Below are 16210 nucleotides of genomic sequence, written 5' to 3' on the forward strand. Positions count from 1 at the left end.
AAGCTTTTAATGTTTAATAGGTTATTGTATTTTAGTGTTCTGTTGGAAGCCGCCCAGAGTGGCTGAGGAAACCCAGCCAGATGGGCGGGGTATAAATCATAAAGTATTATTATTATTAACCACTCTGAGCAGCTACCAACATATTAAAAACACGATAAAACATCAAACATTAAAAACTTCCCTAAACAGGGCTGCCTTCAGATGTCTTCTAAAAGTCAGGTAGTTATTTCCTTCACATCTGATGGGAGTTCCACAGGGCAGGTGCCACTACCGAAAAGGCCCTCTGCCTGGTTCCCTATAAGCTCACTTCTCGCAGGGAGGGAACCGTCAGAAGGCCCTCGGCCCTTATGTGTGGGCTCAGCAAATGAGCTATACAATATTTGCCCAGTATACCCGAAGGAGCGTCTCCATCCCCATCGTTCAGCCTGGACACTGAGCTCTGGCTCCGAGGGCTTTCTGGCGGTTCCCTCAACACCAGGAGTGAAGTTGTAGGAAACCAGATGGAAGGCCTTCTCGGTAGTGGCACCTGTCCTGTGGGATGCCCTCCCGTCCACCTAGCGGCCAATCTTGCCGATGGTGTGGTGGCTCATGGCGGGCGGCAGCTGTGGAAGCTTAGGCTCCATGACCTGGGTCTGCACAAAGAGACAGCCAAGATGGCCTCTGGCCTCTTCACCCTCAGCTTTTTAGCTGGAGTCAGTCAGGGCCCTGCCCTCCTAGGCCAGGTGGGAAAAGTCTTGCAAGGCAGGGAGCAGGTCTTCCAAGACTCATTGCAGAGTCCTTTCCAAATCTACTATTCTGTGATTCTCTGAAAATGTTTTGAACAAAAATGCTTTATCTGTCTTCACATGCCTCCACGAGAGCCCTGGAGGGCGGTGACACAAAAACAGGTCCTTTTCTGCAGTGGCTCCCCATTTGTGGACTGCTCTCCCTAGGGAGGCGCTCCTGGTGTTTTCGTTAGCTATCTTTAGGTGCCAGGCAAAAAGAGTCCTCTTCTCCATGGTGGTGGGGATTAGTGGTTTGTTTGTTTGTTACTACGTTTTGTATTTTTGTGTTCTTATATGTAAAACGCCCTGTGATCCTGAGATGAAGGTTGTTATTGAAATTTGATGAAGTAATAGATATGCAATAATGCCTGCTACAAAAACAAACAATTTTCCTTACAAAAGAGCAATTTATTTAAATCTATCACTATATGTTGCAGAAACATGCTGGTCATTGAGACAGTCCCTAAGGAGGTTACATTCTCCATTTGTGGGATTTGTGACAACCATTGCGGGTTTGCTTTTATTTATTTTTTTATAAAAAACATATTTTATTAAAATGCCCTCTAGTTCTGATATTTGTGTGAACGTGCCAATGCTTTCATAGCCCAAATGGAACAGCAGACCCTCAAGATGAAAGAAATATCAGCAGGCCTGGAAGGAAATTTAAAAGTACAGGGAAAAAGTTTGGAGAAAAATTGCAGAGCCCAATGAGGACTATTGGGGAATGGGGGAAGATAATTGGTTGGAGGGCCTTGAATCTTGAACAGCTACACTTCACTCTGTAACACTTTGTTACACACAAAACACGGTACTTTCCAGATGCTATTGGACTCCAATTCCCATCAGCACCCGAGGTCACAGGGGATGATGGGAATTGGAGTCCAGCAACTTCCAGAAGACGCCCCCCCAAGTGTTTCCCCTGCTCTAAAGGGGGGGGTGTGTGTGTGACATCCTTGCTTAACATTTTCCATGCTGACATTTCAGCTTACACACAAACCCTGTAAATATGGCCACACATGTTACTAGTCAACAAACACAGCCCGATCCTGTGCACACTGGCTTAGCACTTCTCATTGAAATACCGGGTTTATATCCCTTCAATTTCCCACTCAGTCAGAAGAGAAAGAGAGAAATTACTAAACTGGTGCCTCTCATGAGGGAATACTCCAAATTCACGATTGCAAAGAATCAAGGGCAGGCAAAACGATCCCCATTCCAGCTCAAAGCTTTTCATTATCATATCCTAACTGAAACTGATTAGAGATGCTTAATGTGGCTTTCACCTTGCCAACAAAGGTCCGTATAGTTTAAAGCTATGGTTTTCCCAGTAGTGATGTATGGAAGTGAGAGCTGGACCGTAAAGCAGGCTGATGGCCGAAGAATTGATGCTTTTGAATTCTGGTGCTGGAGGAGACTCTTGAGAGTCCCATGGACTGCAAGAAGATCAAACCTATCCATTCTTAAGGAAATCAGCCCTGAGTGCTCACTGGAAGGACAGATCCTGAAGATGAGACTCCAATACTTTGGCCACCTCATGAGAAGACTCCCTGGAAAAGACCCCGATGTTGGGAAAGATGGAGGGCACAAGGAGATGGGGACGACAGAGAACGAGATGGCTGGACAGTGTTCTCGAAGCTACCAGTATGAGTTTGAGCAAACTGCGGGAGGCAGTGGAAGACAGGAGTGCCTGGCGTGCTCTGGTCCATGGGGTCACGAAGAGTCGGACATGACTAAACGGCTAAACAACAACAATGCAGCTTTGAACTGGGCTGAAAATACTTTGTTTGCTTGCTTTCAAAATACTGATAGTCTCTGGAACATTTATAGCCTGAAAAACAGGGGGCAGAGAGTGTGTGTGCTATCTGTTGCTGTTGTTTATCGCTCTCTTACCCGAGTACCTGAAAAATGGTCTCCCTCACTACAGGTGATCAGTCCTAGCTGGCACATCCAGCTTCAGGGATGGGGAACAGATATTGCTAGACTACAACCCTCATCACCCTTGACTTTGGTTCACATTGGCCGATGGCAGCTGGAGTCCAGCAATAATATAGCAAGAACCAAGCGTTTGGCACTCCTGCTTCATGGAGCCACATGGCTCAGAAAATACAAAGCTGTCTTCGAATGCCCCAGACCGTTGGTTCATTTAGCTCGCCAGTGTTGTTCTCCCAGAGAATCCTGGGAAGTGTAGTTTGTTAAAGGTGCTGAGCACTGTTAGGTGACCCCATATTCTCCCGCATGGAGCGACAGTTCTCAGTGTGGTTTAGCAATCCATCCATCCATCTTCACAGGGGAACTCTGGGAACTGCAGCTCTGAGAGGGGAACAGGGGCCTCCTAACAGCCCTCAGCACACTTAACAAACTACATTTCCCAGGATTCTTTGGAAGGGAAACCATGAGTGTTCCAAGCAGTATGATAATGCTTTAAAGGCACAGCCCGGATGAGTCCAGAACTCTCATTACAGTCATACCTTGGAAGTCAGACGGAATCCGTTCTGGAAGTCTGTTCGACTTCCAAAACGTTCGATAACCAAATCACGGCTTCTGATTGGCTGCAGGAAGCTCCTGCAGCCAATCAGAAGCTGTGGAAGCCCCATCGGACGTTTGGCTTCCAAAAGCATTTCGCAAAGTAGAATAGTCGCTTCCAGGTTTGCGGCATTTGGGAGCCAAAACGTTTGACTTGCAAGGCGTTTGGAATCCAAGGTATGGCTGTACTACTTCTGATTCAGACCACGACACTCCTTGTGCTGATGTGAGCCACGTTTGCCATTTTATCCATCGCACAGAGCACCTGATGGATGTGCAGCTTGTCGTCTAAAACCCCTGGAACTTCCTCATATGGCTGTGAAATCCATTTTTAGCTTTACCGTGGAGCAAAAGTAGTCTGGCTTCAAGCTTTGAGATCTTGTGTTTTATCAACACACAGCACACACAACCTCTCTTGTGTCTCCTGCCATCTTGACACGCACAGTTCTGAAGATCCTCTCGACCCTCAAAAATGTGGCTTCTTCTTTCCATGCGTCTTCTCGTGCCTGACGAGATGTGCGGACTGGCGGAACTTCCTCCCGCAGATGAGGCACAGATACGGTTTCTCTCCCGTGTGGATTCTCTGGTGTCTAAGAAGGAGCGACGGAGAGATGGATTTGTGGCCGCACTCCAAACACCTGAACCGTTTCGCCCTCTCGCAGACGCTCTTGCGGCCATTAAGGCTCAGCTTGGGACGGCTGCCCCCCTCGCACTTCACACACTCATACGTTTTCCTCCCTGTGCCTGCCATCTTTGCCTTGGGCCTCCTACGTCCGGACACCGCCGGGCTGAACTTCTTCCCGCAGTCCGAACACTTGTGAAGCTTCTCTCCCGTGTGGGCTTTCATGTGTCTGGTAAGCGTGGATCTGCGAGTGAAGCTTTTCCCGCAGACGGAGCACATCACCCTTCCCACCGCTCCTTGCTGTCCCGCTTGTGGGGTTGCGACTTTGAAGTTAAGCTCTTCTGCCACGGGCCTTCCCCTCCGAGTCCCTGTTGTTCTTCCTTCTCTCCTCTTCCCACCACCTCGCTTCTCCTCTACACACACTCCGTTTCCTTCCGACGGGACCCAAAGCAGCTCGCCGGCATCCTGAATCGTCCACACAGGACCTTCTGGAATGAAAGACAGAGAATCTGATGTTAATCCTTCATTATTTTCAGCGAATTATTGTCATATTTTGAAATGCAGTAGAAATATGAGATGATTAGGATTCCCTCTGATCTCAAAGCATGGGAAGTCAGCTAAAAAATAATAATACCTCTGGTTACATACACTTCAGGTTACAAACGCTTCAGGTTACAGACTCTGCTAACCCAGAAATAGTGCTTCAGGTTAAGAACTTTGCTTCAGGATGAGAACAGAAATTGTGCTCTGGCAGCATGGCAGCAGCAGGAGGCCCCATTAGCTAAAGTGGTGCTTCAGGTTAAGAAGTTTCAGGTTGAGTACGGACCTCCGGAATGTACTTAAGTACTTAACCCGAGGTACCACTGTAATTTATAATTAGGCATAACATTGGGATTTGTTTGATTATTGGATAATTTGTAAAATCTGGAATATATAATTTGGTTTGATTGTAAATTTTTAATAATTATTATTTTAAAAAATAAAAATAAAAGACAGACAATCATAGAGTTACCTCCCGAAATGAAGGAATTTTTAACCCAACATGGGGCTCAAACCCACGACCCTGGGATTAAGAGCCTCATGATCTGAGATGAGGAATTATGCAGATAATCCCCATGCATAGCTGTCAACTTTTCCCTTTTCTTGCGAGGAATCCTATTCGGAATAAGGGAATTTCCCTTAAAAAAAGGGAAAGGTTGACAGCTATGTCCCCACGCTTAGACCAAATTAATGGCCTTTTAGGCTTCCTCCACGTGAATAGGAGTTCACTTTTTGAATAATAAGAATTATATGCCATGGGGGGGGGCACCAGGATTTTAGAGATGCTTAGGTGGGGCATGTCCAAAAAAAGGTTGGGAACAACTGTCTTAAAAAAAAGAAAAGTCACTTGAGCCAGGGACAGTCCGCATATATATTGGCCTATTCTGACCTGTTTTTCTTAAAACAGACTGCACAGAAAAGGCAATTTGCTTCCACAAAATTCATTCTGATTGCACAGTTAAAAGATAACAGAATTCTACAGGATGGGATACTGGCGTGTGAAAACGGTCCAGATCCAAGGATCTCCAGATGGTGCCATCATGGCTTCCAGGCCTCTTCGCTTTGGTCACAAGTGGTTGAAAGTAAAATACACCTGGTTAATTTTGAACACTGTTGCAAACCGACCAGTGGCAGGGCAGAAAGGGTTAAGGACGACCAGGCTCACATTTTTGATCAAGTTCTCCACACCTGCTTCAAATTTACACACCTGCTGTTGTGATTCCGGGAGACTTTGCTGCTATTTCCCCTGCTTGGCCTCTTCGTCCAGCCGTCACCCTCTCTTTGTGAACTTTCTGGTGACTCACGAGCTTCTCCTTCCGAGCGAACCTCTGCCCGCAAACCGCACACCAGTGGGACTTCTGTCCCATGTGGAGCTTCTGGTGCCGGAAGAGATTCGATCTCCGCGTGAAGCTACGTCCGCATACTGTGCAGATGTAGAGCTTGGGCTCCGTGGGTGTTCTCTGGTTCTCAAGGCCTTGCCTCCAGGTCCCGCTCCTCCTGGAGGATGCACTCCTCCTCTCTTGTGTCCCCAGAGGTGGGACTGAGAGTTCAGGGAGCTGTTCACAAGCAGGCACCGCCACGGATCTCTCCAGCCACCTTTCGTCATGCTGCTCCGCTATACCTAGAACCCCGATGCTGACCTCCAGATCCTCTCTTCCCACATCGTTCTCGCTTGTCAGTTCATTGGTTCCTGGAACAGAGGGGGATTGGGGTAAGCAGAGGAAATGGGTGGGGGAAACACCGCCCCAAATGTTGTTGTCACCTTCTGTCTTGAGACAATGGAGTGCCTCTCCTTGGGTGAAGTAAAACGTTTCCGAGCACAATTCAAAGTGTTGGTGCTGACCTTGAAAGCCCTAAACAGCCTCGGCCCAGTATACCTGAAGGAGCGTCTCCACCCCCATCATTCATCTGTGATACTGAGGTCCAGTGCTGAGGGCCTTCTGGCGGTTCCCTCACTGTGAGAAGCAAAGCTACAGGGAACCAGGCAGAGGGCCTTCTCGGCAGTGGCGCCCACCCTGTGGAACACCTATCAGATATAAAGGAAATGTTTGTCTGACTTTTAGAAGACATCTGAAGGCAGCCCTGTTGAGGGAAATTTTTAACATTTGATGTTTTATCACATTATTATTATTATTAATATTAATAATCTGTTGGGAGCCAACCTTCATATTCAGGAGAAGTCCCTAACTCACCAAGGGTTTGAGACCCGTCAGCTCCTCTCACCTGGTTTAGCCGGCCAGCTGAATCCGTTTTCTGGGTTTGTGGCCACTGTCACATGGTGACAGCTTCTAGGAGCAACAGGTGAGAGTGAGCCGAGTGCAGGTAGGGGACAAAGGTGGGCAAACTACCCCAGAAGGAGCTGGGGAGAACTGAGCCTCCCTTCAAATGCTCCCTTTCAAGTCTTATACTGGCTTCTTAAGATCTGCCAAGCTCAGCTCAGCCAGCTGGGTCCCGACTGAACCAGGATGCGGGAAGATGTGCTGGTGAATCTCTGGCTGAGCTGAGGATAGGCAGTAAACCGGCATAGCCTGGCTCAGCCGGACAGCCAATGGATCTCAACGCCGCTCATTTCAGGAGATCTTGCTACGGGATTGCTCCCTTGATCTCTGCTGCTCCAGGCGGCAGACTAGTAGGAACGGTGGAAACTGCAAGGAGGCAGCTTTTGGCTAAATGTTTTCCGGCAGTAAGGGCTGCTTGAAAGTGGAGCAGAAAGTCTTGGTGGTGTGCAGGTCGTGCCCTCCTTCTCTGGAGGGCTAGAGGCTGGGGTAGGATCTGTCTGGGATGCTGTGGTCGCATCCTGCATTACACAGGCAGGAGGTTAGACTGGATGGGCTATGTGAGCTCCCACTTCCTGCTCTAATTCTGCCACTTGACAAAAGACCTTCCTACTGAAGAAAGCATTTTAATTTTAATCCCCCCCCAAAAAAAATAAAAAACACAAAGACAAACAATATGAACAAATTCATGTCATATCCTTATTTATCTAAACATTGTTATGTTGGCTTCCCCAAGTCCCACCTATCTGATTTTCATATTACTTCATCTTTAGCAATTTACATATATCATAATTTCTAACCATTTTTTAAAAAAAAATCATGCAGAAAGCATTTTAAGGCAGCTTTCTGCTTTTTGGATGAAGTTCAATTGCTTCTATCAAACCAATTTCTAACCATTGCATATATATAGAGAGAGATTTTTTTAAAAACAGCTGGCACAACTGCATACAGTACAGTGGTGCCTCGCAAGACGAAATTAATTCGTTCCGCGAGTTTTTTCGTCTAGCGAATTTTTCATCTTGCAAAGCACGAAATCCCATAGGAATGCATTGAAAATCAATTAATGCGTCCCTATGGTCAAAAAAAGTCCAAACAAAGCCAAATTTGGTACAAAAAGAGTTTATTAACTGCTCTTTAAAGTCATACATACAGTAAAGAGCATTTCAAAAACTGAAGGAACAATAAATTAAGTTTCTAAACATGACAGAAAAACATTTAAAAATCAACAAAGTGTACAGTACATTTTCTAAGACTCTGGGGGACAACTCGAAGAAGGTTCCTCTTCCACTCTTGGCTTCTTGCTGAAGCACCTGTCCATGGTCTGCTGCTTCTTCCGCCTTTTCAGCACCTCCCTGAAAGACGACATGACCCTCGTATCAAAAGTGTTCGCAAGGTCACGTGTCAGGTCCTTGTCAGGGTGGTGCCGCTCTGCAAAAGCCTGCACATCTCTCCACTTCTGGCAAATGTCCCTCAGTTCTTTGGAGGACAGCCGTTCCTCAGTTGTTTCCTCCTCTTCCAGCGAGGCCTGTTCCTGCGCAGCCTCTGCCTGCAGTTCGACCAGCTCCTGGGTGGTCAGCTCGTGGTCGTGCTCCTTCACCAGCTCGCTGACGTCCTCCTCTGTGACCTCCAGGCCCATGGTCCTCCCCAAGGAAACAATGTCCTGCACCACTGTTGACTCGGGTGCATCAGAGTCACTTGGTGCCACACAGTCCGGCCACAGGCTGCGCCAAGCGCAATTCAAATTTCTCTGGCTGATCCCGTTCCAGGCTGTGGTGATCATCTTCAAGCAGGTGACGATGTCGAAGTGGTCCTTCCAGAATTCCCGCAGGGTGATGTTGGTGCAATCAGTCACCTCGAAGCATCGCCTGAAAAGCTCCTTGGTGTAGAGTTTTTTGCAATTGGAGATGAGCTGCTGATCCATCGGCTGGAGCAGTGGCGTGGTGTTAGGCGGCAGGAACATGATGCTGATGAAGCTGAACTCCTCCAACAAGTCCTCCTCAAGGCCTTTAGGATGAGCAGGAGCATTGTCCATCAGAAGCAAAGCCTTCAGCGGCAGGTCATTGTCCAGCAGGTACTGTTTGACAGCAGGGCCAAAAGTAAGATTGACCCAGTCCACAAACAGCACACGTGTGACCCAAGCCTTACTGTTGGATCGCCACATGACACTCAGCTGCTCCTTGTCGACGTTGTGTTTCTTGAAGGCCCGTGGGTTCTCCGTGTGGTACACCAGCAGGGGCTTGATCTTCAGGTCGCCGCTTGCGTTGGCACAGAAGAGCAGGGTCAGACGGTCCTTCATGGGCTTGTGGCCAGGCAACTTGGCCTCCTCCTGTGTGATGAAAGTCCTTTTGGGCATCCTCTTCCAAAACAGCCCGGTCTCGTCGCAGTTGAAGACCTGCTGTGGAACGTAGCCCTCCGTCGTCACAACCTCCAGGAACTCCGCTGCAAAGTCTTCAGCTGCAGGAACATCAGAACTGGCAGCCTCTCCATGCCTGACCATGCTGTGGATTCCAGATCTCGTCTTGAACCGGTCAAACCAACCTCTGCTTGCCTTGAAGACTTCTGGCTCGCCTGAGGTTCCTGGCTGTTCCCGGACGAGGTCTGCGTGCAAGGCCTTGGCCTTCTCACAAATGACGGCCTCAGTCACTGTGTCCCCTGCACGCTGCTTCTCTTCTAACCAGATGAGCAGCAACTTCTCCACCTCCTCCAGAACAGCTGGGCGGTTCTTCACGATCCTGGTGACTCCCTTGGCTGCATCAGTCACAAGGATCTTCTCCCTCATCTTCAGGATGGTCCCGATGGTCGATGGATTCCTCCCGTACTCCCTGGCAAGGTCTGTCACATGCATTCCACCGTCGTGCTTCCGGATGATCTTCTTCTTCATTTCCAGCGTAACCTTCTGCTTCTTCCTCTCGCCGGCCTCTGCAGCAGCAGTCTTCTTGGGCCCCATGGCAGCACAGCTCCTACCTTCACATCCAAAAAATTCAAAAGCACCAAACCTCCTAGAAAACAGAAGCTTCCAGATTCTTGCAAACCCCTCCTCAACTGTTCCCCCAGCCACCCACCACACAGAAATTCAAACCCAGTTTTTTAAAAAAACAACAACAGCAGAGTGGCCCAATGGTCACAAAAAATCATAAAAATGCAGAAAAAAAACCAAGCTTCCAGATTCTTGCAAACCCCTCCCCAACACCAAGTCCTTGAATTCCAAACACCCCAACCCAAAATCCAAAAACCCCCAAAAAAGTTTTAAAAGTTTAACTTACCAAATGGCTGCAAAAGAAGTTTTGGAAAAGCTTCAAAAATCACCAAAGTCTTCAAAAACCTCAAAAAAGGCTACCACACCGCGTGCTATGAGTTGCTCCTCGAAGTCAAGTCGCAACTGCACCTCTTCAAGCAATGCACCCTGGGTATTAACGGTTTTACGAAAAAGGAAACAAACTTGCAAGACGTTTTCGTCTTGCGAAGCAAGCCCATAGGGAAATTCGTCTTGCGAAGCAACTCAGAAAACGAAAAACTCTTTCGTCTTGTGAGTTTTTCGTCTTACGAGGCATTCGTCTTGCAAGGTACCACTGTATATGAAAACCAATCGTAAGGTAAGGAATGGCACTCACTGCCTCAGCACTGGAAATAGAGGGAGCTATTCCATACCTAGAAAGCCAGCATTCTGGCTACTCTCCTTCTTCATCTCCTTGCAGAATTCTGGAGCAGACTCATCCGCTTCAGAGAGGCTCACAACCACTTCTGCCAAAGTTCCTAGAGCCTAGAACAGAGTGGAAAGAGAGAAGAGGCTAGGAGCTCAAAGGATTTGTTCAAGGATCTCGTCCCTCCATCCATGTTCTATCGCCAATTCTGCATCCCGCCAAACCTTTCAGGAGAGAGGTGGGGAGCCTTCCATGCCTGGTGGGCCTGATCTTTAACTGCCCATGCCTGGCAGGCGAAACCTGAAGAGTCAATTCCCTGCCATCACTGTGCACAGCCCCGCACTGCTCTCTCTTTTTTAAAAAATAACTTTATGTTTGCAACAACAGCAGCAAGAATACTGATTGCAAAATATTGGAAGACACAAGATCTACCCACTCTGGAAGAATGGCAGATGAAGATGATCGACTACATGGGATTGGCAGAAATGACTGGCAGAATACGAGACCAGGGAAAAGAGTCGGTGGAAGAGGACTGGAGGAAATTCAAAGATTATTTGCAGAAATATTGTAAAATTAATGAATGTTAGAATGTTGTTGGATAGAAATTAAGTGGTTATCAGCTGTAATGTAAAAGTGGAGTAATAAGTTAAAATAAGTTATAATAAGTTACAATAAGGATTTGCTGAATTAAGAATTTGAACTGGAATACAAAAGGGGGAGGTGAGAGGAGGTCCGAGAAACAAGGTAATAGAAATAAGTATTGGAAATTATACCTGTTTTGTTTTTTAATTGTGTATTTTCGTATTTTTGTTACCTTTTGTGCACTTCTGCTTTTGTTTGTTCTTTTTTTGTACTAAATTGGAAACTCTAATAAACATTTATTTTTTTTTAAAAAAAGCCCCACACTGCTCTCTTAACCTCAAAAATCCAGAAGCCCAACAGCCCCTCGTGGCTCTTTGCAAAAGGGCTTTTAAACAGCCCTGTGTGAATTTTTGAACCTCCCGTTTTCAATGGCTCAAAAAGTAGCACAGGGACAGAGGAGCGTTTTCCACAGAAATTGCTGCTAAAATGAGAATAACCCCCTCCATTTTAACACACGTCCCACCACCCAACATGGGAGCACTTCTTGCTCCAGCAAATGAACAATTGGGTTTTTGCCTTAAAGTTTCCAATTGTTCCTCTGAACCCCTTCCATTATACATGGCATCAAGTAGAGGGTGGGTGGGTTTGGCTTGCCCAAAATGGCCTTGCGGGCCAGCTCCTTTGCCTCACCTGACCTCCCCATCCTTCAGCCTTCCGCTGTCTCATCAGGAAATCCTCAGCCAGGACCACAGCCTGGGAGCAGGTTGCCGGACTCCCATCTCGGACCCAGCTCTGCATCGCCGGTGGCAAGACCGCCAAGAACTGCTCTAGGATCACCAGCTCCAGCATCTGCTCCTTGGTGCGCCTCTCTGGCTTCAGCCACTCACGGCACAGCGCATGCAGCCGGTCGCAGGCCTCTCGGGGCCCCTCAGCCTCCTGGTAGCAGAAAAGCCGGAAGCGCTGGCGCTGTTTCTCTGTCACAGCGGCACCCTTGCTTGAGATCTCTTTGCCCGCTTTGACGCTGTCTCCCCTTTTGCCAGAGTCCAGATCATGTGAGGTTTGGTGAGCTCCTCCTTTGAGGCCTGGCGAAAGACCGATTGCCACCTCTCCACAAGGTCCCAAATCAGCTACCGTTTCGGAAGGGACCAGGGAGGATTTGGTAACTTCCCAGCGCATGGTCTTTGGAGACTCTGGGCTCCCCCAGTGAGGGGTGTGCACCACCTTCAGGAACTCCTGCCACTGCACTTCCCAGCTGTGGGCCAATCCCTCCTCAGCTTCCAGCCGCCCTGGTCTTGGCATGGCCCCACTCACAAACTCTCCAAGCGTCCCAACCTGGGCAATGCTGAGAGTCCTTGCTCCGTTCTTCATTGCTTCCAGATCCCCAGGATTGACCACATCCACCTCAGCTGTTGACCACTCTCCTGACATCTTTACCGCAGTCAAATCTTGAAAACAGTTCCTAAGCGAATAATATTTTTTTTTAAAAAAAGAAAAAACTGAGCTGCTTTCTGAAGGCAAGAAGCAAGCAAGGGGTGCCTAACCTTTGTGCTGGACTTCGTCCATTTCAGCTGGCCATTCTTGAAAGGAACAGGTGTGCAGAAAAACTAGGGGTTTGCACAGGAGCTACTAACAGCTTGCTCCTCTCTCAAACTCTACTTCTCCCTAAAGGAAAACAACAACAACAACAATCAATTTTATTTATACCCCGCCCTCCCCAGCCAAGACCGGGCTCAGGGCGGCTAACAACCAATAATAAAAACAAGTTGATTAAAATACAATTTAAAAAAACAACATTAAAATACAACATTAAAACATTAGGATGCAGCCTCTTCACAGGAGAAGAAAGGAAAAAGAAAGAAGGGGAGGGAATCAAACTGATTCTAAGCCAAAGGCCAGGCGGAACAACTCTGTCTTACAGGTCCTGCGGAAAGAAATCAGATCCCGCAGGGCCCTGGTCTCATGAGGCAGAGTGTTCCACCAGGCTGGAGCCAGTGTTGAGAAGGCCCTGGCTCTGGTTGAGGCTAATCTGACTTCCTTAGGAAGTTGAGCTGTGAATCTGATCACACGCTTTCTGAACTTTCCCCCTGAAGAATCCTGAAAACTATAGCGTGTTAAGGGTGCTGGGAACTTTAGTTCTATGGGGTGGGGTATACTAAGTTGCCAAAATTCTTTAACGAGGTGTGTGTGTTATTTTAAATGTATGGTGCCTATGCAGCCACTGAATCACAGCTGGTAAGGCAGTCTTCCTGCTCCGCTTGTAAAGAACTGGAGGCGGCTGGAGTTAATAGATACTTAGATCCATAAAAGCCCACCTAAGAATTAATCTTTGCTTTTTCAAACAAAGAAAGCCCACCTACTAAATTCAGAGCAGAGGTAGCATTCAAACTCGGGACCTTCCGGGATTCCACCCCCGTCCCCACGCGCCCTCCGAGTTCATCACCTCCGAATCACAGGCTGTTAAACCTGTTTAAAATAAAATTTTAAAAAATACAAACACCCGCCGAGAAAAGCTGGGATTAGCAGTTTCTTGCAAACGAACGTTGTGTGTGTCTAAACGCTGAATTAAATAAGTAAGCCCTTGTGATAGGAATTTTATGGTCTTAGATATATGGCAACGTTCATAACCACACGTACATAGAAAAGCACAGGAAAGCCAACCTGGAACCATTTTGATTCCTAAACTGAGCAAATGTTTCTCTGCATGGTCAAAATGCAAAAGCCTCCCCATTGTCTCTTCCTTCACAAATCCTGTCTTAATCTGTGTTTGAATAAGGGTGTGAGCCTTATCATTACAAAAGACTGCCCAGGCTCCCCAAGAAATCCAAGTAACCTGCCAGACAGGAAATAAACAAAGCACAGGAGAAAACAACATGCAAATGTTCTGTTTTAGATCCCCTTATCTGAGGGGTGGTCTTAGGTTACACCCCTTCTGTGATGAATGCATAATGTTTCTGGGGGTGGTCTTGATCTACAGGATGGGAATTTCAAAAGTCTTTATAAGCCCTTGCACAGCAATTTTGGGGGTCCTCTTCCTCTCCTGCGTGTGAGGGGAGCACCCTGTTGCAACAGATCAATAAAGATCAGGCTTACTAGCTGCTTTGCTTCTCAATATTCTCTGGTTGGCCTCTGTTATTCTCTCCCACCAATAGGGAACCTACGTAAGGACTCTATATGGGCTCTTGGATTACCCCATAAGGGAAAAGGGCATATTTTTTATTTACAACACCCCACAAATTCCACCCGCTTTCTCGCTCCAAGAACGTAACTTTGGGGGCAGAGAGAGGAGGAAATCGGCTGCAAAGCTGTTTTGCCATCCTACAAAACACACCCACCCACCCCAAGATATTTCTCCTCCGGCTTCTTAATGCCTGCTCACCTTCTGCTTCCACAAAATCTGATTTCCCTGCAAAAGAGCCTCCTCTTTGCACTTGCTTGCTTCCCACGTGGCTGATGGAGACCAAAACAATGATGAAGAAACAGTCCATGCGGCAGGGAAAGGGGCGGAGCCTGCGTGGGGGGGCGTGTCCAGTCTGCGCGCGCGCGCGCCGGGATCCTGGGAGGACCGGGTGACGTGCCTGCAGAAATCAGCAGCCCCGCGTGGCCTCTCTAGGAATCCAAGGCTCTCGCAGCTTAACCCCTGGGTGCCCGGAACGTGAGCTGCGCTTTGCTGAAACGAGGGGGGTGGGGTGGGTGGATTTCCCGCCCCCTTTGCTGCAAGGCGGAGATCTAAAACAGGGGTGGAATTGGGGGGGGGCGGCGGTTGCTGCAGCCCTCCAGGTGTTGGCCAATGGGGCTGAGGTGGTGGGACCTGGAGATCTGCAACGTCTGGAATCAAAGCCCCACCCCCATCAAGAGTTGCTAAATGGCCAGAAAGACTTACGTAAATCTAGGAAAAGCTAAACAAATTCCTTCCAGTAGCACCTTAAAGACCAACTAAGCCAGTTCTTGGTATGAGCTTTCGTGTGCATGCACACTTCTTCAGATACACTGAAACAGAAGTCACCAGACCCTTCTAAATAGTGGGAAGGTGGGGAGGGGTATTACTCAGAAGGGTGGTGGGAATGGGTGATTGGCAGGTAGCTGTGATGAGCCTGTTGAGGACTCTTAACGACTGCAATAGTCCTTACAGGAAAAAGCAAGGGGTGAGAAGGTGAAAAATGGCTTTGTCATGTATAATGAGATAAGAATCCAATGTCTTTGTTCAGACCAGGTTTCTCCATGGTTTTAAGTTTGGTAATAAGTTGCAATTCAGCAGCTTCTCTTTCCAGTCTATTTCTGAAATTCCTTTGTAGTAAAACAGCTACTTTGAGATCTTGTATAGAATGTCCTGGGAGATTGAAATGTTCTCCTACTGGTTTCTCTGTCTTGTGATTCCTGATGTCCGATTTATGTCCGTTTATTCTTTGGCGTAAGGTCTGGCCTGTTTGTCCAATATAGAGAGCTGAAGGACACTGTTGGCATTTGATGGCATACACAATGTTAGATGATGAGCAATTAAATAGTCCCGAGATGGTATGTGTGATGTTGTTGGGGCCAGTAATGGTGTTGTCCGGGTGTATGTGGCAGCAAAGTGGGCATCTGGGTTTATTGCAGGCTCTGGTGCCAGTGTCCGTGTTAGGTCTGGTTGTAGTATTATTGTGGGTTAGGAGTTGTTTAAGACTGGGTGGCTGTCTGTAGGCAATGAAAGGTCTTCCTCCCAGAGCTTGAGAAAGAGAACTGTCATTGTCCAGGAGAGGTTGCAGATCTCTGATGATGCGTTGTACTGTTTTAACTTGGGAGCTGTATGTGATGACTAGAGGTGTTCTGTTATTTTCTTTTTTGGGTCTGTCTTGCAGCAAGTTCTCTCTGGGTATCAGTCTGGCTCTGTTGACTTAGTTGGTCTTTAAGGTGCTACTGGAAGGAATTTGTTTTGTTTTGACTATGGCAGACCAACACGGCTACCTATCTGTAACTAGGAAAAGCTGCCTTCGGCAGGGGGCGCCGAGAGGAGAAATATTTGGAATTGTTTGCATGAAGTGCATGTGCAGCGGGCTCTGTCGGAACCCATTCCCTCCCCCCTCCAGCTCCTCCCCTCCCCCCCCTTTTAAAGTTTTGAATGTACAGTATTTGTTTCCACTGCAAAAAAATTAAAGTAAAAAATATGTAAAAATAAAAACCACATCTGGAGAGCTACAAGTTCCCCCAGCCCTGTGATCAAGGGGCTTGAGCTATTTCCCTATGAGGATTATATTATTATTGTTGTTGTTGTTGTTATTATTATTA

At 47.5% G+C, this 16210-nt stretch overlaps 1 protein-coding gene across 1 annotated transcript; it reads right to left on the reverse strand.

Annotated features, from left to right (window-relative positions):
- Positions 1–3753: 3753 nt before the first annotated feature.
- LOC309336326 (uncharacterized protein) lies at positions 3754–14459 on the reverse strand (the record flags this gene model as incomplete). The annotated part of the gene is made up of 6 exons (XM_081851947.1): positions 14325–14459; positions 11639–12407; positions 10374–10485; positions 8124–9689; positions 5657–6139; positions 3754–4397 (listed from the first exon to the last, which is right to left on the reverse strand). Exons 2-6 carry the CDS (start codon positions 12374–12376, stop codon positions 3754–3756), a joined length of 3543 nt encoding a protein of 1180 aa, XP_081708073.1. The 5' UTR covers positions 12377–12407; positions 14325–14459.
- Positions 14460–16210: the final 1751 nt, after the last annotated feature.

This window comes from Podarcis erhardii (genome assembly GCF_964252035.2).
Source record: "Podarcis erhardii genome assembly, chromosome: 2".
Classification (NCBI taxonomy): Eukaryota; Metazoa; Chordata; class Lepidosauria; order Squamata; family Lacertidae; genus Podarcis; species Podarcis erhardii.